Genomic DNA, 26,699 nt, shown 5'->3' with positions numbered 1-26,699 from the left:
TTATTTCCAGGAATTTTTTGCTTATAAAAGTTAGAACTGGGGAGGATTGAAGTCTTTTAAGTTTTTCTTTGACTTTGATGGCGTTTAGAGTTTTCAAAGGGAAAATGTTAGCTGAAAAGTATTTATCATACATATTAATGAACACAAGTCTTAAAAAATGTCAATTCTCAAGCGCTCTGGAAGCTGAGGTAAGAGAATCTTGAGTCCAAAGCCTGGGCAACATAGCTAGGAAAAAATAATCATAGAAAAATCTTAATTTTTTATTTTTATTTCTGCTTTTAAAATTTCTTTCAGAAAAATTTTACTATTATTATTATTATTATTATAGTTACAATTCCTCTGTGTAGCCCTGGCTGTCCTGGAACTTCTCTGTCGAACAGACTTGAATTCAGGACTCCCCTTGCCTCTGTTTCCCAAGTGCTAGGGTTAAAGGAATGCCTGGTTAAAAATCTTAATAATTCTACTCATGAATTTTCAGCTCCATGTGTCTTTATCACCTCCTAAAGCCTCCAACTTTTGCCATTACGTTGGTGATTAGTTTTTTAAACAAGCATTTTTTTCCCTTAATTGAAGGTAGATTCTTTTCTCAAAATTTATTCTGATTACAGTTTCCCCTCAGTTTCCTCCCTACTTCCAATCCCATCTGGATCCACTCCCTTTCTGTCTCATTAGAAAAGAATAAGGTTCTAAGTGGTAACAATAAAACATAACAAAATAAACTATGAGCTAAAACAAAAACCATCATGTCAGAGTTTGACAAGGTAACCCAACAGAAGGAAAAAAGCTCAGAGACCCACTCATTTACACACTTGGGAGTTCCACAAAAACACTAAATTGGAAGCTGTAATATATATGCAGAGGACTTGGTGCAGACTTGCAGGCCCTGTGCATGTTACTTCAGTCAGTGCATTCATATGTGCTTTGCTCATTAGAGAGAGCCTCTGTCCCCTTTGTCTCTTACACTCTTTCAGCCTCCTCTCAGGATTCCTGATATCTGAAGGAAGAAATTTGGTTGGAGACATCCTTTGGTGATTAAATTATAACAAATGGATTTTGAGAGTTATATTCAGACACAAGCACAAATAAGTAAATGTAATTTTTTTATTTTTTAAAAGAGTTGTAACAGTGAAGAACATTTAGATAGTTTAATACTGGCTGAAAAATTTCCAGCGTAATAAAAAAATAAGGTGTTAAACAATAATTCACATTCAGAGAGCTCAGTGAACTCCAGTTAGATTAAATTCAAAGAGCTGCACATTAATTACAGTAAAACTGTCAAAAGAGAATTTTTAAAGGAGCAACAAAATAGCAACTCATCACATACAAAATTAAAAAAAAAAAAAGCTTGATTCTTTTATCAGACACCATGGCAGCCAGAAACCAGTGGAATGACATTAAAACTGTTGAGAGGAAAAGATGTCCAGCCAAGAAGTCCATATATCCATGTGCTTGTATTCTTAGAACTTGTGTCTTGTTTGCTCCCGTTACCCTAGTTTTTGAGCCTATACTATGAGTTTTGTAGAATTTGAAACTTCATTCTATCCTTAAAGCTACCATCTCAGACCATTTTGATATTCTTTTTTTATCCAGGATAGTTCAAACCCACAAAAGAAAATCCTGGCTCCCTGGTAAGAGTATCAGTTCCTCATCCTTCAGCTCTTTCTCTTCAGATTTACCAGCACATCTTATAATGTCAGTATCTGCAATTTGTTTTTTGTTCCTCTCTTCTATTTCTATGTGTACGATGTGAAAATTACCCTGTCCCTACTCAGTCTCCCTATTACTTTTTCCCTGTGTTAAGTCAACACTTATATTATGGCTATGTGTGTTCAGTATGATTTTTCCTTTTTATGTACAAGTTTTGTTTTGACACATGAATTGCTTTTTTGATGCTGTCAGTTTTCCTTTTAGTTTTGTAGCCACTTTAAGGTCCCTAGACATTCTTTTGCTCTATTTCTAAGCAGTTCCAAAAGTACTTTTCTTTCCTAATCATTTGCCCCGTTATAACTTGATTATAATCCTGTATCACTTTAATCACCTAAAAGTGAATTTGTACATGACTTGGTTAATAATAAAATACTGTTTTCTGGACTGGAGAGGTAGCTTAGTAGTTCAGAGCTTGTTTCCAGCACCTGCAGGAGGTGGCTTACAACAGCCTGTAACGCCAGCTCCAGGGTATCTGATGCCTCTGCAAGTGTCTACCCTCCCTCACACATATATACATATTATTAAAAATAAAATAAATCTTAACAAAAGTGATGTCCTTTACAAAGACCTTAAAATTGTATCTGCCCTCATTGTTGGACCTCCAATAGCCCTTGTCCTCATTTTTAAAAAAGATTCTTTTTATTTCATTTATATGAATATTTGCTTGCATGTGTATATCTGTATCATGTGTATGTCTGGTGCCTCTGGAAGTTAGAGGAGGTTATTCAATTCCCTGGAACTGGAGTTTACAGGTTTCAGTACCTTGTGGGTACAAGAAACTGAAGTTGTTTTTCTGGCAGATGCTCTAAATTCCTCAGCTACCTCTCCAGCCCTCTCTTTGTCTTTTAAATAAGTCTTTAACACCTCTAAGCCTTTCCTTTATCCTCACCTATAAAGTAGTTTAATAGACACCTACTTGTGGCAATGAATGCTTGTAAAATACACTGTATTTAGCAGTTAGTAAGAATTGTTATAGTAGTTCTGATTAAGGGACTTGGTAAAATACAATAGATGTTAGAATGATATCTGATGTGGCAGTTGTGTAGGGTTTTGTAGGGAGATTCAGGGAAAAAAACACTGTGTAAGAAAATGCTAAGAAAGTTGTTACCTGAAGGAATAGGCAGAAAGAGTATAGTATTTCTAATGATTATGGGTTCTAGGCATACTTTTCTATATGCTATATATCTCAATGTGTGTGTATGTGTATTCATATTTTTCCTTGGCCCTATCATCAGACTTTGCTGCTCATTAGCTTTGAGACTACAAGTAGAGTGTCAAAACTGGCTAAGTGATTCATTTGCAGAAAATAAGTAGAATTTAATGTTTTCTTTGAAATATCATTCCTGTTATTTGTATCTGGTATGTTTTCTCTTGTCATTGGATTGCCAGTAGTATTAACAAAGCTAACAAAGCCTGGATATTCTTTTTTTACTATACTCTGTTTTATGGCGATGATATGCTGTAGGCCCAGCAAAGTTGCAGAACTACTCAGTATCTTACATAAATTTGAGTTAACTAAAAATGTTAAATTACATTTATTTATTTGTGTGTGTGCGCCCATACATGTGTCAGTACAGGTGGAAGTCAGAGAACGACTTGCCAGAATCTACTTTCTCTTTCTTTACTGTGTGAGTTCCAGGGATTGAACTCAGGCTTCAGACTCAACAGCAACTGATAAGGAATGTCTGTTTTCACAGAAACATGCTTTGTGGGAGTGAAGCAGTGCTAATCAGTTGGTTAATTTTTGTTGTCTCTGGTTTCTCTGTAGCTTTGGGGCCTGTCCTGGGATTTGCTCTCCAGACCAGGCTGGTCTTCAACTCACAGAGATCCGCCTGCCTCTGCCTCCCAAGTGCTGGGATTAAAGGCGTGCGCCACCACTGTTTAGCTTTGTGATTAGATTTTAAAAAATATATACAATATATTTTGTTATGGTCATGGTCTGCTCTCCTCCAACTCTTTCCAGATCCTCCACTGGAGTTTTTATTTTTTTAACCTTAGTATTCTGTTTAGATTATTATATTTTGTTTCTGTAGAATGTAAACAATAGTTGCTGTGAAAAGGTGGGAGGGGTATGGGTTGGGCATGAGGGAGCATCAAGATTTTGTATATCCCTGTATTAAATTGTCAGAGAATAAATAAAACAAACAAAACAAAAATAAAAATTTACAGAGATCTGCCTGCTTCTTCCTCCCAAGTGCTAGGATTAAAGGCATGCGCCAACCCTTCCCCACAAGTCTTTTAGTGGACTATGTCAGAGATAGTTGTATATTTTACCTTTTTTTTTAAAAAAAATATTTATTTATTATGCATACAATATTCTGTCTGTCTGTGTGTCTGCAGGCCAGAAGAGGGCAGCAGACCTCATTACAGATGGTTGTGAGCCACCATGTGGTTGCTGGGAATTGAACTCAGGACCTTTGGAAGAGCAGGCAATGCTCTTAACCACTGAGCCATCTCTCCAGCCCCTATATTTTACCTTTTTAGGGGTGACTAAATGATGGAATTTGTGGGGTGACAGTGGTTGAAGATAATACACAGTAGGAATAAATTAGGCAAAACATTTTAATATACTGAATGAGAGTGAACTTAAATGTTCAGTAGGCTCTGTATAGTTTGATCTAGGAATAAATTAGGCAAAACATTTTAATATACTGAATGAGAGTGAACTTAAATGTTCAGTAGGCTCTGTATAGTTTGATCTTATTGCTGGGAACCATAGCAATAAACAATGTTGTATTATTTTTTTAAATAATATTGTTTAAAAAAGTAGCTTTTGTTTGTTTCAGGTATGAGTTGGGCTATAGAAATAAAGGAGCCTTGGTGAATCAAGTTGTGCCCATGTTGTAATGCTAGGAATTGGGATATGATAGAAAGGAAAAAGGATAATGGTTATGACACAAATGTTCAATGTATAGGAATGAAGATATTTAAATTGATAGGACTAATGTAAAGGGAGATTAAAGAGAGAAATTTTTGAATGAGGATAAACCCTTAAATTTTGCTTTCTAAATGTCCAAAGGGGAAAAGCATGCTAGGCTGTTAAATAAAAACGAGTCCTTACCTTGGAGGCTTAATAAAGATCCAAGTTTCTCTTCTATTTTCTCTCCTCTTTCTGATTTTAGTAAAGCAAGACATTTAGACAATTTGTAGAATGAAAGTGACTGTTGGAAAACAACTTTAGTTAGGAACGCAGACAATGAAACTGGAGAGTGATAAAAGAAGGCTATGAAAGGCAAATGGGTTAGAAAAGAGGCAAATGGGTTAGAAAAGAGGAGCAGAGAATGTGGAAGAGAATAAGAAAGGCTAGGTATTTGTTTGCTTTCATTTTTAATGTCTAGCTGCCAGTTAAGTTCAGGTCTGAGTTGGTGTTCCTTGATTAGTGGCTAGCATAAAACAAAATGTTTTAAGTTAATTGTACATATTGTCCAATTCAGTCCTTAACATAATAATTAACCCACAAAACTTTAGTTAGGTACAGTGGACATTTGTTTAATACCAGCACTGGGCTGTATGAGGCAGGAGAAATCTCATTCTAGGCCAAACTGTTCTCACATCTATATGTCAGTAATAAGTACATTCACATTTTTCTTCAACTAGCCTCTCAAACTCATTTTGCAAGCCAAAACTCTGTTGATTAACCAACTGCCAGTATTTCAGTGTTCTTGTTAAGAATGTAATATTTATACCCTTTAAAATAATATAGAGGCTTGCCATTTTTTTCTCTATAGAGGCAGGCGGATCTCTGTGAGTTGGAGACCAGCCTGGTCTAGAAATAGGGTGAATATCCTTAACTGAAAATTTAAAATCTTACTCCAAACTCTGAAATTATTTTGAATACATACAAGAGAATACAAATGAAAAAATTCTGCATCTTTCCATAGACAAAATCCAAGTACATTAAATATATAAAATTTTCAGGCTATGCATACAAATTGTAAGGAATTTACTGTATAGGACTAGAACCCATTCTCCAAGATGTTTCATTATGTTTATATGCAAATATTTCCAAATTAAAAGTATTTCACATTGGAAACATTCTTCTCCTCAAGCATATCTTTTGTTTGTTTCTTTCATTGAGACATGGTTTTACTATGTAGCATAAGCTGGCCTTGAAATTGTGGTAGTTCCCCTCAGCCTCCTGTGTGGTGACATTATATAGGATAAAGCCAGCTGTGGCTTCCAGCATTTTTGATAACCTGTAATAAGTATTTAAACTGTCTTACTGAATTTTTTTATTGATAAAGTGTGAACCTATAAAACGATGAATCTTTTTTACTTTTTATTTATTCTATGCATCTTTTACATGATGTAAAAGATTTTGATCCCATTCATTTCCCTGTCCCTTCAAATCTGCTCTCAGCCCCTGTATCTTCCTCCCCAAATAAGACAAAACTTAAGTGATAAAAGGGGGAAAAAAGGAAGAAAAATTAAAAATCTCTTCATGGAAGCTGCAGTGTAACAGTGAATTACACAGTAAACTCCTCTGTCCATATATCTTTACTTGCAAGTGTTCATGAGTCATTGGTCTTGTTCGAGGCCTTTGGTTTCTGTTGAAGATTTAAGATGTGCTGATCTTTGGGTGCATCAATCAGTAATTAGGAGTTCTTTTAATACTATGTCCATTTAGCAGTAATTACTATTTAGAGTAATAGTAATGGGTCGTTCCTAGAGACCTATCTAGCTGTAAGTTCTTAGCCCCTTTAATAGTGCAGTGTGTGGGTTCCATTATGGAGTAGGCAGGTCTTTGATGCACTTAAAAAGTGGTTGATAACTCCCATATTTGTGCCACTATTGTGCTAGAGAACCCATCTTGTCAGACCAGTCATTGTTGTACTTTGCAGGATTCATAGCTGGGTGAGATTGAGGCTTGCTTTTCTCCTCTGGCAGCATGCATAGAACCTTCCAGCTGCATGGATGCTAGCCAGTAGGAATGAAGTTTGCTGGTGAGTACCAGTTTGTGGTATCTCCATGTTCTGTGATTCAAATTTTGAGGTGTCTTCAGCAACAGAGTTTTACTCTCAGGTTCTGAAGGGTAGTCAGAAGTTTTGGCAATAGTTTGTAATGCTTGGGGTGGAGGGCTCTATCTGACCCAATTGGCAAACAGCTCAGAAACATTGGGGTTTATATATATATAATTTACTATATACATATACACACACATATATATATAATTTACTTTATTTTTATTTTGTATCTATGGGTGTTTTGTTTGCATTTACGTCTGTGTACTGCGTGCTTGGAGGCTGGAAGAAGGTAATTCCTATGGAACTAGAGCTACAAATGGCTGCTAGCTGACATGTGGGTGATAGGAATTGAAATTGGTTCCTTTGGAACATTTCTTACCTACTGGACCATTTATAATATATGTATTTATTTTAGCGTTTTAAGTTTAAAGTTTTTGTATGTGTAAATATATTACAGTGTCTGTGGGGGCCCGATTCTTTCTTACCATGTGGGTTCTGAGGACCATACTTGAGTCATCAGGCTTGGCATCGAGTACCTTTAGAGGTTGAGTCATCTTGTCTGTCCAGTCTTAGTAGTTTACAATTTATTCTTTTTGCATTGAACATTGTCTAGGATGTCCCATTTAATTTTAGTTATCTTTACATTTTTCTTAAATAAAAAAATCTTGCTTTTAAGTTGTTATTGTTGATGTTTTAATTAACCTTCTCTCCTGACAGTTTAAAGTATCTGAAACTCAACCAGAGCCTTAGGCATTCTATTCAAGCATCTTACCACTGCTCTATTACCACAGAGCTAACAAACATCCCCATCCTGCTCCAGATAACTTTTAATACAACAGTTTTCCACGTCCTTCACCATACTTTTAGTCCTGTATATCATGACATAACTTAAAATGTAGTACTGAATCCTCTAGTGGCTAATGCCTGTAATTTTGGTACTGGAAAAGTAGAGGCAGGAGGGTCAGGAGTTCAAGGATAGTCTTAGTTTGAGGCCAACCTGAACTGTATACAACCCCATTTTTCTAAGAAAGAAAAAAGCATATAGCACTCAGGTAACTTAGATAATACTGTTAGTACCAGACCTTGAGGAACTAATGATTGCTGTTAATCTGTAAAATTTACTTTATTAATTTGTGCCGTGAACGCTTTTTTTTTTAAGCTGGCATGTTTCATCTGATTTATCATCTGCCAATATACCGTAATAAGTCTACTAAACCATCTTGGATGTTTGTGACTGACTTTTAGACATTATGATGAAGACCACATGCTTGTCCTGATGCAATTTAAGAGATTCTGTTAATTTAAAACCACTGGAGTACTTTAATTTACATTCAAGACAGTTACTTTTCATTATGTGTGTATGTGCATGTGAGTGTAGATATCAGAACAGGCCAGAAGAGAGCATTGAAATCCCCTGCAGGTGAAATTGCAGGGGATTCTGAGCTCCGTGATGTGGGTGCTGGCAACTGAACTCGAGTACTGCAAAAGCAACCATCTCTCCAGCCCTTTAGTTGACATTTATACTGTCCCTTGGACTTATATGCTACTGAGCCACTTCACTTGTATAAAGTTGCTTAAATGTTTCCTGTATGTAGTGCTTCTAAAATATTCCTGAATATCAAGTATTAACTGTTATGTTAGATACTAAACATAAAAGATTCATACTTAATGTTTATGTATTTTTCGCTGTGATAGGAATGGAACCAAGTGCTCTACCAGTCACTAAGCTATACCTAAGCCCAGTATTTCATATTAAAAATGATTAGAGGGGTTGACTCAGAAGTCAATAGCATTTGTTCTTATAGAGGCCTAGGGTCAGTTCCCAGCACCCACATGACAGCTCACAACTAACTCCAATTCCGGGGGCGGGGGGGGGGGGGGTTCTGACATCCTCTTCTGCCCTCTGTGGGCACCAGGAACCATATGTGCACATACATGTAGGTAAAACACCATGTGATACACAGATATACATGGAGACAAAACACCCATAAACATCAAAGAAAGGGGGGGACATATTTGTCTTCGTGTGAGTTTTAGAAATAGGTGGCATTGGCTGTAGCTCACTTGTAGAGGACTTGACTGTCAGGTACTAGACCCTGGGTTTGACCTCTAGCACCACAAAAAGCCGGACAGGTCCAGAAGAAATGGAGGGTGTTGCTAATGCTACTCTTCTGTAGCAACTGATTTTTCAAATAGTAAAAGTAAAGTAGTTACTAAAGCAAATTGCATTGACTACTGTAGAAAATGGCAGTATAATGAGAGGACATTTCAGTTTTCTTAAAAGCTGGGGAAAGGGAGCAATCTTAATTCATTTTTCTGTGCCTCCAAAATGTAATGATTATTTATACTTCCCAATATGTTTTTTCTTTGTAGTAGATAATAAATTATAAATAATGTATATATTTACAATTATAAATAAGCTATTGTTAAATTCTATTTTTTTATAAATTTTGTGGAAAATGTTGGTAATTATAAAGATAAGATAGTTTATTAATTCTTTTAAAAAAATTTATTTATATATACAATATTCTGTCTACATGTATGCCTGCAGGCTAGAAGAGGGCACCAGACCTCATTACCGATGGTTGTGAAGCCGCCATGTGGTTGCTAGGAATTGAACTTAGGACCTCTGGAAGAGCAGGCAATGCTCTTAACTGCTGAGCCATCTCTCCAGCCCAGTTTCTTAATTGTCTAGGCCCTTTATTTATAAACTGAAAAAGTTGCCTTTCTAATATTTAGTATATAGATTGAATATTCTTTCAGTTTAAAAGTTTGTATTTGCTCTGTAAATAGATAAAAATATAGCTGTTAGTTATATTTATGTATATTACTTACTTCAGGTCATGATATTAAAGATATAAGTTAAATTACAAGGGAGAGCATAATTCTAGATGACTTATGTAAAAAAATAATATAGTTATGAAAAATTTAGAAAATACAGAGAAGTGGAGCAAATTAGAACTTTTATATGGGGCAGCTATAGACATGAACATATAATTTCTAGAGTTTGTATTATTAATATTTGTTTTACATTCTAGTCATTTTATCCTGAAGTCATGTACAAGCGTAGTCTGTATTAGCAAAGATTTTACTTGTGTACCTGTGGTGTTCAAAATGCAGTGATGTTTTGTGTGTGAGTGTGTGTGTGTGTGATTAATAAAAAGCAACGAATTTGAGAGGTAGTAGGGGCAGGGGAAGAGTGGGAGGAGGAAATTATATAAATACAGTATAGTAGATACAGTATTTGAAACTCTCAAGTAAAATATCAAAAATATGAACAATATAAATGCATAATACTCTTTCTTTTAGAATGGGAACTTCATTATGTTTCCTAAACTGATCCTGAATCCCTGGACTTGAGGTCTTCCTAATTTTTTTAAGTTGTACATATCACTATACCTAGCTTAAAAATTATCCGTTGGATAAGAAATACTTTTTTTTTTAAATATTTTTGGTGAGGAGACATTTAAGTGAGCATCTAAATCTAAACAACTAATTATATATCTTCATACTATTACTAGTCATTTTATTTTTCTCAAATAATTTGTGTCCACTATCATCATTATCCAGCATGTTGAAGGGGTGAAGAAGGAATGGGTGTGCATATGTGTGCATTTGGGTGATCAGAGAGCAGAGGACAACTTCTAGTTGATTCTTCTCTCCTCCTACAGGGGAGTAGGGAGGTAGGAGATGTTTCTGAATAAGCAAAGGCAGGTCGTAAAGTAAGCACTTTGCGGCTTGTTAGTTATTTTGCCAACCCAAACCCTTTGATTTTAAAATATTTATAAACAATACCGTTTTTCTATATTATTAGGAGTATTGAGAATTACCCTGTTTTTATTTTAAATATTGTTTAAAATTGTTACCATTTGCCTGTATCTAGTATCAGAATTACCAAAAATCAAATAAATACATGAGGTATTTATGAAATGCTAACATAAGCTGTTTGGAAATCTTTTCCATTCATTTTTCAGTCTCATTTGATTGTCTTCTGTCATCATCATGTTTCACTGCCAGCACTGGTTTCCTAGGTTCACAGTGAATATATAGGGGAAATTATTAAGAAAGTTTCAATCTAGTTTGAAAATTCTCTTATTTTGGATTTTGTCTGGTATTAATGTTTTGTGGATGATCAGAGGTATATAGTTTTAGATGTGTTCCTCTGTTTTATGAGAAATAGAACACAAGCAATATATGATCATAATAGTTGTGTGACATGAAAGGCAGTAAGGAGTTTTTTTTTGTTTGCTTAAATCGTTAAAGAAGATTTCTATGTTTATATTCTGAACACTTTTTTACCGCAGAAATATATTCGCTTATAAAGTTAATAGAAATCAATAGCAAGAAACTGTCAGGGAGGAGAAGTGTCTATATATTTTACCAAGTGTTTCCGAAAGCAAAGGTTCAAGAAATGGCTCAGTGAGTATAGGTGCCTGCTTCAAAGCCTGATGGCCTGAGTTCAGTCCCTGGGACCCACATGGTAGGAAGAGAGAACCTGATTATGCTAGTTGCCTGTGGCCTCTGCATATACATCATAGCATGGGTGAACACACACATGGGGGAGAGGATAAAAAAAATGTAGTTAAAAAACTAAAACTATAAAAATGATTTCAATGAAAACTTTAATTGCAATACTGTTACTAACTTTATATACATTTTGTTTATTGTAAAATTAGGATTTCCTTCACTGTACTCAATAACTGATTTCGTATTTTTATACTCAAACCCTTTGTCTGATAAGAGTTGTATAAAGAGGCTCTTGAAATTTTGTGCCTTTAAATTATAGTAATTCCTGAGACTTTACTATAGAATCCAGACTCTTATAGAGAAGTGGATTGGTTAGTAGTTCTAAGTTCTTGTGATTTGCTACATACACATTTAGTTGTCAAAGAGTATAATATGAACTGAGGACAATTCTTTTGTAGCTCTGAAGTATATTAAGATCAGCCTGGATATACATTGTTGGCAATAGGTTTTCCAAACTTGCTGACAGATAAATTTTGTCAGGATAGTAAATTTAATATATACATTTGTTGAAATAGGAAGCAGCGGGGCTGCATCCCCAACACCCCGGCCGCTTGGCTAGCTTATGCCCGAAATAACAACACACAAACTGTATTCATTTAACTGCTTGACCCATTTCTATCTAGCCTCTTCTAGGCTAACTCTCGCACCTGGACTAGCCCATTTCTAATGATGTGTGTAAGCACCCCAAGGTGCGCTTACCGGGAAGATTCTAGCCTAAGTCCATCGTGGGTTGCAGCTGCCTGGGAGAGCAGAGCATGGCGGCTGTCGGGTCCCTCTGGAAGCAGAGCAGAGTCTGACCTCACTTCCTCTTCCGCCCAGAATTCTATTCTGTTTATTCCTCCCATCTATGTTCTAAGCTATGAGGCCAAGCAGTTCGTTTATTGCTCAACCAATGAAATCAACAGATTGATATGACACTCCCACATCATACATTTTGAAACTGTTTGATTCCCTACACATCAAGGCTCTGTGTCACAAAAAATGAAGGCCTTCTAAGTAGACATTCCAGGAAATTTTTATGATAATAGTGAAATGGTGTTTTTAAATGATTATCTTGAGTTTCTTTCTTTGTATTTGCCAAATGAGAGGATACCCAGGTATTTGAGAAATCACTTTTTATTTATTTATTTATTTATTTATTTATTTATTTTTTGATTTGATGACTCTACTAGGATGCCTTACAACAGCAACATTATGCAGTATTTATCTAAGGAAATTTTGACATTACCTAAAAGATCGTGGGGGTAAGAGCTTTGTTGTTACCTGGAAAGGGAAGAAACAAGTGTATCTAGTTCTGTGCCAAGTACTTTGAGAACTCATAGAGAAATTTCCTTTTTCTCCATACCTTTTTCTTTCCCTCCCTCCCTTCCTCTTGTCTGTCTGTCTTTGTGTGTGTCCATGCTTGTGTGTGAGGCTATTTATGTGCAAGTGTGGAGGTCAGAGGACAGTCTGACTTTTTTACTTGGGCTTTGGAGATCTGAACTAAGGTTGTCAGGCTTATGCTGGTATTTACTAAGCCATCTCTGGTGAACAACTTTGACATCTTAATCATCTTGTCAGGTCTGAGGGTAAGAGAGAATAAGTTTCCGAAGATCTGTAGCATATGACAACTGGGATGTGTCATCAAACTCTTCTGTCATTTGTATTCTTTAGAGTTTAAGGGAGTTAACAGCCGTAACAATTTTGTTTTCTGAGAAAGGAAATATGAGTGTATATCAATATTTTGGGAGTGTAAGATAGAGTTTAGAATTAGTGTGTTTGAGTTTATAACAAGGAAAAGATAATTGTAAGGTAGTTTAAATCTGGTATAGATTTTGGTAAAAAGTGAACTATTAAGTATAAATGGTAGCTGTACTTATTACAGAGATTGTATGACTTCTTACCTAATTCAGTTAAATTCTCCATGCCTGTAGGAAAGATGAATGTTTGATTTGAATAGGTTTATATAGCAATAGTTTATATTTGTAACTTATGAACAGAATTGTCAAAGTGCTCCTTTATTTAATTTGTCAGATACTTTTGCAGTTTTGTAGATGAGAAAGATGTTTATGCCCTTATCAGTGGAATTTCTGATTAAATACTTAATCTATTTCTTTTTAAAGAATGATGCCCTGATGTATGGAGATATAAGAAAAGTTCATTGATTTCTTGGGTGATGATTAGTAGAGGATATATATAATCTTAGGGAGAGATTGTATTTTTAGGATTTTTACCTACCTCTTAAACATTTGTGTTCTTTTATTTCTAGGCTGTTCGCTGCTACGAATCTCTGATCTTAAAAGCTGAAGGAAAAGTGGAGTCTGATTTCTTTTGTCAATTAGGTCATTTCAACCTCTTGTTGGAAGATTATCCAAAAGGTAACTTGTTTTCTTATTGATTTCTTTGGTTCATATATGCATTTCAAGTAATTATAATTATGAAGGGCACTGTCATTTTTATTTGTAAGAAGCTATAATTTTATGAGCTATATAGTAAACAGTAAGAGAAAACAGAATAGATGGAATTGGGAAAATCACGTGGCTCCAGGTAAATAATCAATAAAATAAGATCTATTAAAAAAAAAAAAGAAACCCTCTATGTACAAAACTTTCATTGTGGTTTTGTTTTGCTCCATGAAAATGCCTCCTTTAAACACTGTTATCTTAGTGTTTGAAATTTAACTCAGTGGTAGTGCTTGCTTAGCAATTGCAAGGCTCCATTGAGGGGTGAACTGAGAGCAAAAGCTCCTCTAGGACATATAGGTAATACAAAGTTAGTTTTCTTACCATTTTTTTTTTCTGCAAATCTTGTCCATCTTAACTAGAAAGTATTTGAATAAAACTAAGCTATAGTCATGTTACTATAAAGGCAATACAGAGAGAGGAACACATGTGTTTGAACCTTAAATAAAACTATTTTATATACTTAAATGTTCTTCATCAAGAAATAACCAAGTTATATATCTGAATATAGTAAGTAGTCAATCCTCTGAGGTGTGCTTTTTTTCAAGGAACTAAGCTGCCAAATTAAACCATTATTTATGCAGGAAGTTAAAAAGCTGCCCACCCTCGCTCAGTACAAAAGGAAAATTCTACAGCAAAGGAAAACTGTTCTTACAAGAGATAACATTTAAACTTTTGGTAACATTAAACGTCTTATTGCAGTAGATGTGTTTGTTTTCAGCAAATGTGGGCAGAGTACTTAATGGAAAGTTTTAGGGGTAGAGTAAAGAATTGTTGCTATTTCACATTGTTACTGTATCGTGCCAGTTTTGTGTCAGGTCACACATTTTCCTTAATGGAAGTAGAATTTTAGTCTGAAACATTCATATTATGTGAAATTCAAAATTAGACTTAAGCCCCAGTTTAGCTGCATTATTTATAGTTGCAGATTATATAAACATCCCTGAGTTTTTGTCTTCTAGTATGTAAAAGGTAAAAGTACTAGATGATCGCTCAGGAATTTTAGGATTGTTAAGTGATTGATACTGGCTAGTACTTAGCTTTAGTTCAATACTCTAACACTCAGAATGGTTTTGTTGTTGTTGTTGCATCTATTTATTTGTTTACTCATTTATTATATGCATGTGCTGTAGATGTTAGAGAACAGCATTTTGGAGTAAGTTCTCTTCCACCTTGAGGTTATCAAGGGACTCAGGTTGTCAGGCTTGGTAGATAGGTACTTTTTACCTACTGAGTTATCTTGCTGGCCTGATACTTAATGTTTTAACATCAGTTGAAGCTGATAACTTATTTAAAGGAAGCTGTTATTTCAGAAGTTTATAGAATTCTGGGAAATCTGTTTTGTTTTAATTGCTACACTTTTATGTACAGAGAGAGCACATTAGCTTGACAACACATAAAGAGAGGCCTAGACTTGAACTGCCCATATATAGTGCTCTGTGTCATTTAGTGACCTTACTAAATCGTGTATTTTTTTTAACTTTTATTTCTTATTTTAAACATCCTATTTAATTAATTAGTTGGTTAATTTATTTGTGTATTTGCACACATATGTACATGCTATGACATGGGTGTAGAGGTCAAGGACAACTTGTAGTTAGTTTTACCTATCATTTGGGTTTTGGAGTTGGTCTTAGGCCATTAAGCCTGGCTACAAGTACGTTTCTTTATCTGCTGAGCAATTTTGCCAGCCCTTAACTTTTAAAATTTTATTTCAGTGAATTTAGCTACATTTTAAATTCATAAAATGTTCAGTTAAGGGCTGCTGGAGAGGTAGATGGCTCAACATTTAAGAGCATGTATTGCTTTTCAGGGGATGAAATTTTGAGTCCTAGCACCCACATTAGATGACTCAGAACCCCCTGTAACTCTAGCTTCATTTCCAGGAGGGTCTAACGCCTTTGGCATCTTTGGGCGCCTGCTCTCATGTGCACACAACTGCACGCATACATACAAACTTATATATGCATGCAAGTATAAGTGCTCATATTTATTGCCCCACCACTTAGGAGGCTGAGGCAGTAGGATTGTTGTGACTTTGAGGCCAGTGTAGTGACTTCCAGATCAGACTGGGTTACAGAGTTAAGAACTTGTCTTATAATACAAATGATTAAACAAACAAAAAGTTGGTCTGTGAAGATAACAAAGAACTGAGGGGCATTTGGAAATTTTCTTTCTGTTTTTGGAAGGTTGGATATAGGCATGTAGTATCTCCACTGCTGACAAACTAGTTGGTGGGAGTAATCAGTAGGCCACTGAAAAATATGTACTCTAAATGCCCCTCTACCTTTGTATAGATTAAATTAGTTAGTTGGCTTTTGCTAGGAGATAGTAGTTTAAATTTTAATAGGAAGAGGAGGAGAATGGGTATTTATCAATATATTTCAAACTAGCAGCTTCTATAGTTTATGATTATTATGCATTTTTCAGGTCACCTTGGGAGTTTGAGGACCATGTTCTTTCTTTAATTTTTTTTTTTTTTTAAACTACAAGCTAGGACTGGAGACATAGCTTAGTGGTTAAAAGAAGTGGCCTGATTTCTGTTGGTAGCTAACAATAGTCTGTTTCAGGGCATCTAACACTTTTCATCCTTTTTGGAGCTCCTGCAGGTGTGTGATGCATGTACATACACTCAGGCACACACACATATATATAGCATTTAAAATATTAAGCTAGTGTTTTTTTTTTTCCTCCTGTCCATTCTTTTCTGCATTTTTAAAACTAAGCCAATGTTAGGTAGAATACTTCCCTCCAGCATGTACCCACCCACACTCAAACCATTACCACCAATAATAAAGGCATTTCTTTCCTTAGCTATACTACTTTCTTTGTAACTGGCTGTAACTGGCACAAGATAAGAGTGCTGACCTCAGCTAAATAGACATTTAATTTTAGGAAACATGATAAAACATACTTTTTTTTAAAAAAATAAGTTACCATGAACCATATAGTGGACATGTAAATCTTTGAGTATAGTGCTCCATATACACATGTGTAGGGGACTTCTTTGTTAATCAGAGAATGATTATATGCCTGGATTTATTACTACTTTTTAAAAATTCCCTGAACTCAGGATATCCATGACTTTAATTTCTTTATGAAACAAAAAGCAAAGCTGGGCGGTGGTGGCACACCTCTTTAATTCCATAATTTCAGCCTTTTTAATAATTGGTCAAGGATGTTATAGTTTCAGTTCTCCTTCAGTGCAATACTAGTTCTAGTCTCCAGCTTCCACTTTAGGTGTTGATCCTAAAGTCAATTCCTTACTAAATAAAGGCTACACTCCCATAGGAATCTAATATATAGCAATAGGCCAAGTGTATTGGGTATCAACTTTGCTGGAATCTTGCTTTTTAGGTTAAATTCCTAGAAGCAAAATGACCAAACCAAAAGACAGGATTACTTTTTAAACTCTCTGTAAATATTATCAATCAAAAAGATTAAGAAAATGTTTTTAACAAAGCTATTTTTCCTTCTGTTTGTGGGTGTTTTTTTTTTTTTTTTTTTTTTTGGTTTTTCGAGACAGGGTTTCTCTGTGGTTTTGGAGCCTGTCCTGGAACTAGCTCTTGTAGACCAGGCTGGTCTCGAACTCACAGAGATACACCTGCCTCTGCCTCCCAAGTGCTGGTACTAAAGGCGTGCGCCACCACCGCCTGGCTATTTTTCCTTCTAAATAAGTAAAATTTATCTGGAATGACAAATACACGTCAGCAGTAAGATAACCATATCATATCGTTAACTAACCAATAATGTTTTAGGAATTCATTTAAGACAGGAAGCAGGTGATATCAGAATGATAAATACAGCAAAATCACAACCCAAATGTTCATAAAATAGGTTCTACAGTTTACTATGACAAGTATAGCAGTGAGTTTTTTTGCTGTTTCTTTCTTTCGGGAGATAGTGGCTGAAACGGGATTTCTTTGTGTAGGCCTGGGTGTACTGGAACTAGCTCTTAGACCAGGCTAGCCTCAAACTCAGAGATCCAAGGGTCTTTGACAATAGTGTGCCTATTGCTATATATTAGATTCCTATGGGAGTGTAGCCTTTATTTAGTAAGGAATTGACTTTAGGATCAACACCTAAAGTGGAAGCTGGAGACTAGAACTAGTATTGCACTGAAGGAGAAATGAAACTATAACATCCTTGACCAATTATTAAAAAGGCTGAAATTATGAGATAAAAGATTTGGGAGGGAATTTCAGAAATGTACATTTTAGTTGGCATGTATTTCTTTTTTTTTCCTTCCTTTAAGTAATTGACCTCTTTCCCTCCTTACCCCCTCTAACCTCTTACCCCTTACCTGTCATATTGTGGCAAAGTAGGTTTGGAATGTTTTAGTACTTAGATAGAAATTGCTGGTACAGGTTGCATGCCAAGATTTGGTACTTTGTAGAAATTTTGCCTGAGGTAGTTAAATGACAGTACTCCATTGTGAGATATTTATAGTGTAAGACCAAAAAAGGGTCTGTTTTCTAATAATTGATAGTAAGTTTGTCAAGCAAAAAACAAACAAACAAAAAAACCCCAAACAGTTTTTGCTACAGTCTTTCTGAAACAGATTTGAAACAAGGATATTGAAAAGAGGATTTGTATCATTCTTCATTCTTACAAATACCTAAAGTGAACTAAGACCTTTTTTTAAAAATAACATAGATAAAGATTAGAAATAAGGACTGCTTGAAGAGATTTTACTAAAAAGACCCAGGTGATAGGTACTTGTATAGCCTTTATAGGCTCTCACTGACTTATGTGGATTAAGAAACACAAAATTTGTTAGGATCTTAAAATAAGATGCCAAACCTAATGGAGGTAAAGTGTAATTACTGAGAAAGTATGTAGTTGAATAGAAAGATAGATGGAAGAAATGCCTCATTTATAACTCTCCTTGCAATTTAGAGTACAAACTCTGAGTTTGCGGTTTCATATTTATTAATTCAACACATTGTTGTATAGATGCCATGTTTCTACCAATCAGTAATAACAGGGTGCTTCTTGTAATGCAGTTTCATTTAATATGGATGGTATTATAATTTCTTTAAGAGTTTCTAATTCTGAAAATAAATTTTATGTAGTCAAGAGGTAGGTGTTAATAACTAGGTCATTGAAAACATACACTCCAGATAACTCACAATTAAATGGAATCATACTATAGAAGTCTTTGTGTTTTTTATCTTAACATCTGTCAAAGACCCAGGTGTCTGTTGAATATAATGATTTTTGGATACAAATGTCAAAGACTACCTTGTACAGTAAGTATATTCACACAATTACAAAGTTAATAGGTGGGTTATGTTCTAGGCAGTGTCAAGTCAAGAAGCATCTAACTTCTTTCCATTTGGTTATTTGTGCCAGGGAAATAGCTCCTCTTGTGGCGGTATTTTATGGTATATATTTTTTAAATTATATCCAGCGGTAGGGACAAAACCTTTCCATGATTTTTATATATAAGTCAGTGATGGTTGGAACACAGTTCATGGGCACATTTCTAGACTAATATTATCACAAAGATTGTCAGGAGCAACACTGTTATATCAGTGACAGGAGTTTGCCAATGTGCTGAAACAGATAATCTGAAATGTCAGTCATACCATTCACTATAGAAATGATTGTTGTTTGTTCTAATTAGTACTAGGTACACTATATATATGTAGCACTGGGGATTGGGATATGTAAAACAGGTTTCTGCAACACTGGAAAATTTAAATCATAGTTTGATTTTCAGTGATATTTTGGTTAGTGTGATTTTAATGGGAAAAGAAAGACTACTATTCAAATGAAAAGGTTACTTGTTAAGATATGTGATAATAGCCAGGCAGAGTTTACTGGGTGGTGGTGCATGCCTTTAATTCCTGGAGTGACTAATATGCCTACCTTTAAAGTTGAGTGGGAGATAGACAAAATGAAGGCAAACATGTCAGACTTTTGTCCTGCTTTAGTTACCTTGTGGATTCAAATGAGAACCAGTGCTTATCGGCAAAGGCAGCTTTTAAATACTTAGTATAATAATGTTTGTTGAAACTTTGATTGACTTTAAATGAAACATAATTGTGACTCATTATTTTCCTTCTTTTAGCATTATCTGCGTACCAGAGGTACTACAGTTTACAGTCTGACTACTGGAAGGTTGGTGCACATTTTTATGCTTATTTCCTATTTGTTTTCTTTGGTAGATTATTGGTTGTTATAAAAAATATTAGAGCTCTTTCTGTGACTACTTGAAAATGTTACTTCTGCAGGAAAGAGACTAGAAAAGGGAAATCAGTATTGTTGGGTTCACGGGGGGTCATGCAAAGATGGTGGACAGACCACCAAAGTCTGTTAAACCAGAGGCAAACTTTATTCCAGAAAAAGAAAAAAAAAAAGTCTCCATGGGACACAAAAAGCTTATCCAGAGATGGGCTTGTATGGCTGTGGCAATGGGCAGTTATCCAACTCCCCATTTTATAGCAAGAAGCAATCATATTAGAAATGAACAGAAAAGAATTTTTACAGTCTTGAGGTAAAACTCAAGATACAAATTACTTTTTTTCCCCTGCAATTTGAGTTTTTCAGTTAAACTAGTGTTTGTATTTAGCCCATTGTTTCTCCCTGGCACTTTCTGATGGTGTTTACTAAAGGTCTGCACTCCCCTGGTACTGCCTGTTTTGCCTTGCAGGGAAGGGCATTATGGGACAATGCACAACCAAGAAGTTAGGTACATCCCATCATTTTAAAGGTTAACTCAGCTCACATCAGTTGCTGGTCATGAGTGGTTGGGGGTTATCCAAAAACTGGCCCTCAGTTTGCAGAGGTCTACTTCAGCCTTGCAGACAGAGGTATGGGGTATAAAGCAAAGTAACCCACTGTTAATAGTTAATCCTTAAGCTGCTAAGAAAGCTGCTGACCTTCTGCTCTCATTCTCCTAGGTTTACAACTTTATATTTCTTTGTTTCTACATTATTTCTGAAGCCTACATTTCTATATTCTTCTTCTTGTACTCTTCAAGTATCATTTTTTTGTTGTCTTTTATTTAACTATTTTGTATTTTAATTAAAAAGAATTAGATTGCTGACATTTTTTGACCAAAGATTAAATAAGTGAAAAAATTAAACACAGCCAACTAGCAGCTTTCACTTCTCAAGTGCTTGGATTACTCATTTGTGTGGTGCTGAGGATTGAACCCAGGGCCTTGTACTTGCTAGGCAAGTACTCTACAACTGGGCTACATTTTCACCTCTTTGTTCAAATATTTGTCCTCTTGCACTCTCCTTTTGAGTGGCATGTTTAGATAGATGATTTGCCCACTTCTTGATTGGATTGCATGAAATTTTGCTAAGAAATTTCAAGTCCCTATATATTGTGGATATTAATTATTGGTCAAATGAATAGTAGGCAAATATATTTCTCATTTTTGTAGGTTGTTTTGTTACTTTTTTTTCCTCCTGTAATAGGGTTTCTCTGTGTAGCCCTGGTTATCCTGGAACTTGCTCTATAGACCAGGCTGATCCCAAACTCAAAGAGTTCCTACTTACTGCCTCCGTCTCCCCAGTGCTGGAATTAAAGGCATGTGCCACCACAGCCTTATGTGGTCACTCTTAGTGATTGATTCCTTTGCTATGCAAAATCTTTTATGCCTTTTCCTGACTTTAGTTTCCTCTGCATTATCCTCAAAATTGTTGCCTATCTAATGCCATTGTATGTACTAGCATTCCTCCTGAATTTATTTTTCTAGTAGCTTCATAGTTTCAGGTCTGAAATTTAAGTCTTTATTTAATTTTGAGTTGATTTTTGCACAGGGTTATAGATAAAAGTCCAATTTTAATCATCTGCATAGAATAGAATCTTGTATTAATGAGGTTACCTTTTCTCTGGTGATGTTTTTGGTTCCTTTGTGGAGAATCAGTTGCTTATTAATTGCATGGTTTTATTCCTGGGATCTCTTACCTTTGTGTACATTGCTAATCCCTACTGTAGCTCTAAAGCATAATTTGAAATCAACTACACCTCATCTTTGTTATTAACTAACTTTCAGATGTCATTTTTTGATTGGGGGGTCTTCGTGTGTCTTTATGAGTTTGCATTTTCTCTATTTCATTGTTATTTTGACAAGATGTCTGCAGTATGTGAATTACTTTGGGTAGTTTGTACATTTGGCATTATTGTTGCACTCCATGGAGATGAAACATCTTTCTACCTTCTGGTGTCATCATTTTCTTTCATTAGTGTTTTTGTAATTTTCATGGTGAATATTTTTTACTTCTTTAGTTAAATTTTTTCCTAGGTATTTTGTTGTTGTTGTTGCTTATTGTAAATTGGATTGCTTTCATTATACTTCCCTAGACCCCTGGTGTGGGTGTGGGTGTTGGATACCTTCTTTTTTCTTTTCTGTTTTTTGATACAGTGTTTCTTTGTAGCTTTGAGCCTGTCCTGGAACTAGCTCTTATAGACCAGGATGCCCTTGAACTCACAGAGATCCACCTGCCTCTGCCTTCTGAGTGCTGGGATTAAAGGTGTGCACCACCACTGCACAGCCCTGGATACCTTCTTTAATGCTCTCCAACTTACTCTTTTGTGGTGAAATCTCTCATTGCACCTGGATCTTACCATTTTGGTTAAGCTGGCTAGTAAGTGAACTCCTGGGATCTACTTTGTTTCTGCATACTAGTGCTTGAGTTACAAGCATATGTGGACATTCCCAGCTTTTTACGTGAATACTGTGGATTTGACCTTAGATCCTCACACTGTCACAGTGCATACTTTTACCCACTGAGTCATCTCCCTGGCCCCTCATTATTTAAGCTTAACAATATTTGTTATTACTGTGTTAAAATGATACAAGTATCATATTAAGTTGGTATTCTCTCATGCTGTTGTGCTGGCTTGAACCTATTAGTAACAGCCTTAGAGTACCAAAATGCATCAGTGTCACATTAAAGAAAAGAAATTAGACAGCTTGCCCTTGAAGTAATTTTACCAAGAAAAAAACCTAGATATGAATTCTCTACTCTCTTCCCTGAGTCTTTGTCTCTTGTCTACTTGTCTGAATCTTCCTGTCTGGATGATAATGTGTGTGTGTGTGTGTGTGTGTGTGTGTGTGTGAGAGAGAGAGAGAGAGAGAGAGAGAGAGAGAGAGAGAGAGGGAGGGAGGGAGGGAGGAAGGAAGAGACCCTAACAAAGGGGGTTTGCTCTGTATTAACTGACCAGCATAGAAAGCATCACATGGGTAATAAGCTATGAGGGATACTTTACAGAACTTTTTAACAGGTTTTTTTTTTTATAAAGGATAAGATGTTACTAATTACAGTGGGCCCACATAACTAACAAACAACTGCTGTCAAACAATACCCATATGCTGCTTCTAACATTTTTGGTCGATATTTGTTTTATAAGATTGCTTTCAATCTATTTTTGCTTTTAACAAATAACTACCATAACACACATGCATATATGTATACATTGCTCTCCTGGGTTAGCGGCATGAAGTAGAGTTTAAAATTACAGCTATGTCCATTATCTTATGTTGTTAAATGGGAAATCCATGGCAAGTAAGGCTGGTTGTTAAATTGTTCTCTTAAATGTTAAAGATACAGGTAGAATGAAGAGTAGGATAGCAGACTTAAATTGTATGTGACCTCAAGGTGTATTATTAACTGGCTGTAAGGTCCAGCAAAAGTTTCAGTCTCCTAGAATGTAGGACATATTTTTATAATAGTACATTGTCACATTTTACAGCCTTACTTAGTTCAGTTACCAGTTCTAATAATAAGAAGTCTTTAGGTTATTCTGTATATAAGAGTCATATCACCTGCAAAGAGGTGGAATCTGACTTCTTTCCTTTCTGCTAGTCTTATTTTGTTTCTTCACCTAACCTGGCTAACACTTCCATTGTGTTATATGAAATAAGAGTGGTCATGCTCATTTGGTTCTAGATTTTTGAGGAAATGCTTTTATTTTGAACCTATTCAGTATAATACTTTACAATTTGTTTATGATAATACCCTCTGGGCTCATTTAAATTCTCAACCAGTTTGTCTTGAATTATTTATTTATTTTTGGTTGTTGTTGTTGAAAAAGACTATCCTTAAAAAATTTAGCTAACGTTTTCTCTTGTCAAAGAAATCAGCCAGTGGCCTGGGGATGTGGCTCAATTGGAGGAGTGCTTGATCAGCATATACACACCTGGTTTCATTCCTATCATAACATAAGTTATGTGTTGGTTCAAGCCTGTCACTCCAGCATTTTGGAAGTTAAGGTCAAAAGATCAGACATTCAAGGTATAGGGAGTTTCAAGATGGCCTAGGCCTCATGAGACCCCATTTTAAACAAACGAAAATGACAACCTACAAAACTTTAATCCTCATGGAATGAAGAATAAATATTGAACATCACTAGTGATTGGAGAAATGTAAATGAAACTCTGTTGGGATTCTCTCTCACCTTAGTCAGAGTAGAAGTCATTAGAAGGAAGTAACAAAAAATGCTGGTGAGGAGGAGACAGAAGGACAACCCTTGTACACTTTAGGAATATAAACTCATTCTGGCATTATGGAGATACAGACCTACCATATGATCCAGCTATAGTATTTCTCTGTATTTACTCAAAAGACTTAAAGTCTACATATCACAGGGAATCTTAGGTGACTGAAACACTGTAACATTGTTCACAGTAGTTATGGAACCAACCTGGGTATCCAACAAGAAGAGATGAATGGATATAGAAAACATGTTATCTGTACACTGAAATTTTTTTCAGTCATAAGCAAAATGAAACGTGTGAAAATGAATACAACTGGTGATAATTGTATTAAGCACATTAAATCAGTCTCTGAAAGACATACCTTATTTTCTCTAAATTGTATATCATAAAATATCTTTAAAATTATTTTAAAAACTGTCTTAATGCTTAATCTTAAGTGCAATCACACCTTAAAGTGTTTTTCTTTGTTATATATGAATCTTAATTTGATGAAATATTAGATTCAGTGATTGTTACGCCTCACCCTCGTCCCGCAAGGAATGACGCGACCACCAGAGCTCTTCTCACTGCAGTTTTATTCCAGGACTTTACAATTCTCTCTCTCTCTTTCCCCTCTCTCTCTCTCTTTCCTTCCCCTCTCCCTCCTTCCCCTCTCTCCGGGCAAACCTCTCCCAGCCACCCGGATTGCCAGGTGGGCATTGCCCATAGGTCTATGCATATGCAAGCAGCTGATAATCATTGCGTTATCACAGCATAAGTCAGGCCTTAGCCATCTCAGGAGTTGATTATACATCTCCATCAGGTGTGACCCTTGCTCTGGTACTCCAAGATGGTTAGAAGTCTTCAGTGCTTGAGATGACAAGGTGGTTTGCAGGTGACTATTTCTACAGGATACAGCTTTTTCCTAGTCAATAATTGCTTTCATCTGTGTGTGGTCTGTCCTGCATGATTTTGTTCCTGAAATCCAAGGTAACTGCACATGTAGGATAGTGACATCTCTGTCACTTAGCCTGGAAGGAGGTAGAATAGGTTAGTTAGGTAAAAGTCAGGTAAGAGTCCGAGCCAACAAGTAAGACAGATTCAGAATGAAGTTAGATATGTCAGATTTTCGTCCTGTTTTCACTTGTCTTTGTGCCCAAGTAAGGAGTCAGTGCTTTTTGGCATAAGCAGCTTTTTTGGCCTGTTTCATAGTTTGATATGAATTCATTTTGCAATTACATCTCAACATAAAATGTAATTGTTTCCAAAGATGATTATGGCATATAGAATACTTGGTGTTGACTGACAGCCAAACTTGTTTCAACCTAAAATTGGGGATGAGCAACAGCTTAGTGGTACAGTAGTTGGATGGTATTTATGAGGCCACAAGGTCAACCCTCAGTACTGCCAAAGAAAACAGAAAAGACAAAACAATAATAGAACCTTGTTGCCTTAAACTGCCTTTAGTTTAGAACTTGTCTAATAAAAGTTTTAGAGTCTTGAATTAATTAGTTGCATCAGCATTCTCTTCTGTTATCTCACATTCTCACCCTTTGTGAAAGAGTCTTTTTTTTTTTTCAAGCTAGTGCTATTTATTACAGTATGCTCCTAGGATAAAGGTTTCATATTTTTCCTCTCAGTCTACAGATTACAATAAAATGAAAGTCTTCAGATGTTAAACTTACTGGTACTCTACTATTGCTTATATTTTTTTTTTTCTTAAAATTCTAATATATTCAAGTCTACCATTTCCATTTTTTTTTAGTTTTTTTTTTTTTTTTTTTTTTTTTTACAAGTTATTGTTGTTATTAGTTAGTATTTTTCTTTTTTAGTGTTGATCTAAGAGTTTGGGCCTTGCCCATTACTATTAAATAGTAACAACAAAGTGGCAATGGTGGTTTAGGGCCTTATTAGAAAAGTATAGAAAGTGTTGTTGCAGTTATTGGTTTTTAAGTTCAGTTTTAGTTCCATAGCAAACAGCTACCCCTACCTCTGTACACATATAACCTGCTTTTGTGTGATGTTTCCCAGGAGGTTTATTTCTATTCATTTCAGATAGGGATGGTAAGCATAGAATAAAGAAAAATGTCACCCAGCTCCACCATGGCTTAATTGGGAGGACTTAACAGGAGCCTGAGTGTGATGGGTTACTTCAGGAGCATGGGCAACATAGGGCAACTACACTACCAGAGAATGGTCTTTACCCAGCAACCATTACTGTTTATGTTCTTGTGGGGCTTCTTGAGCCTTATGAACCTTCTACTCTTTCCACAGAAGAATATTAATGGGTACAGTCTTGGAATGTCTTGTGCAGGTGATCACATATCTGCCTTGATTCCAGGACCTCAGTGACTACACCATGCTCAGAGAACAGAGTTCTATAACACTTTTGTTATCAAAAAACATCCCCTAACAATGGTAAATTAGTTACTATCAGTAACCTCAAGATTTGACAAATCATTGCCAGGCAGAGTCCATAGTGTATATATTAGGGTTTACTCTGTGTTGTACATTCCATTGTTTTGGGAAAAAGTGTAACTGCTTGACTCTACCATTATGGTAGCATGCAAAGTATTTTCACTGCTCTAAAAGATGTTAGCCTATTGATTGATTCCCCCTCAC

At 35.6% G+C, this 26,699-nt stretch overlaps 1 protein-coding gene across 21 annotated transcripts in view; it reads left to right on the top strand.

Annotated features, from left to right (window-relative positions):
- Positions 1-26,699, top strand: part of Kdm6a (lysine demethylase 6A) — a 128,261-nt gene that overhangs the window by 15,696 nt on the left and 85,866 nt on the right. For all 21 annotated transcript variants that reach the window (XM_050160868.1, XM_050160865.1, XM_050160870.1 and 18 more), the window contains 2 exons: positions 13,447-13,555; positions 19,716-19,765. In XM_050160868.1, coding sequence (XP_050016825.1) covers positions 13,447-13,555; positions 19,716-19,765 — 159 coding nt within the window. The remainder of the gene's footprint in view (positions 1-13,446; positions 13,556-19,715; positions 19,766-26,699) is intronic.

The sequence above is a fragment of the Alexandromys fortis genome, unplaced genomic scaffold, assembly GCF_014885135.2.
Source record: "Alexandromys fortis isolate MF-2015 unplaced genomic scaffold, M_Fortis_MF-2015_v1.1 scaffold_83, whole genome shotgun sequence".
Classification (NCBI taxonomy): Eukaryota; Metazoa; Chordata; class Mammalia; order Rodentia; family Cricetidae; genus Alexandromys; species Alexandromys fortis.
The sequence above is the reverse complement of the archived record's forward strand: the minus strand, read 5'-3'. Positions and strand labels throughout refer to the sequence as shown.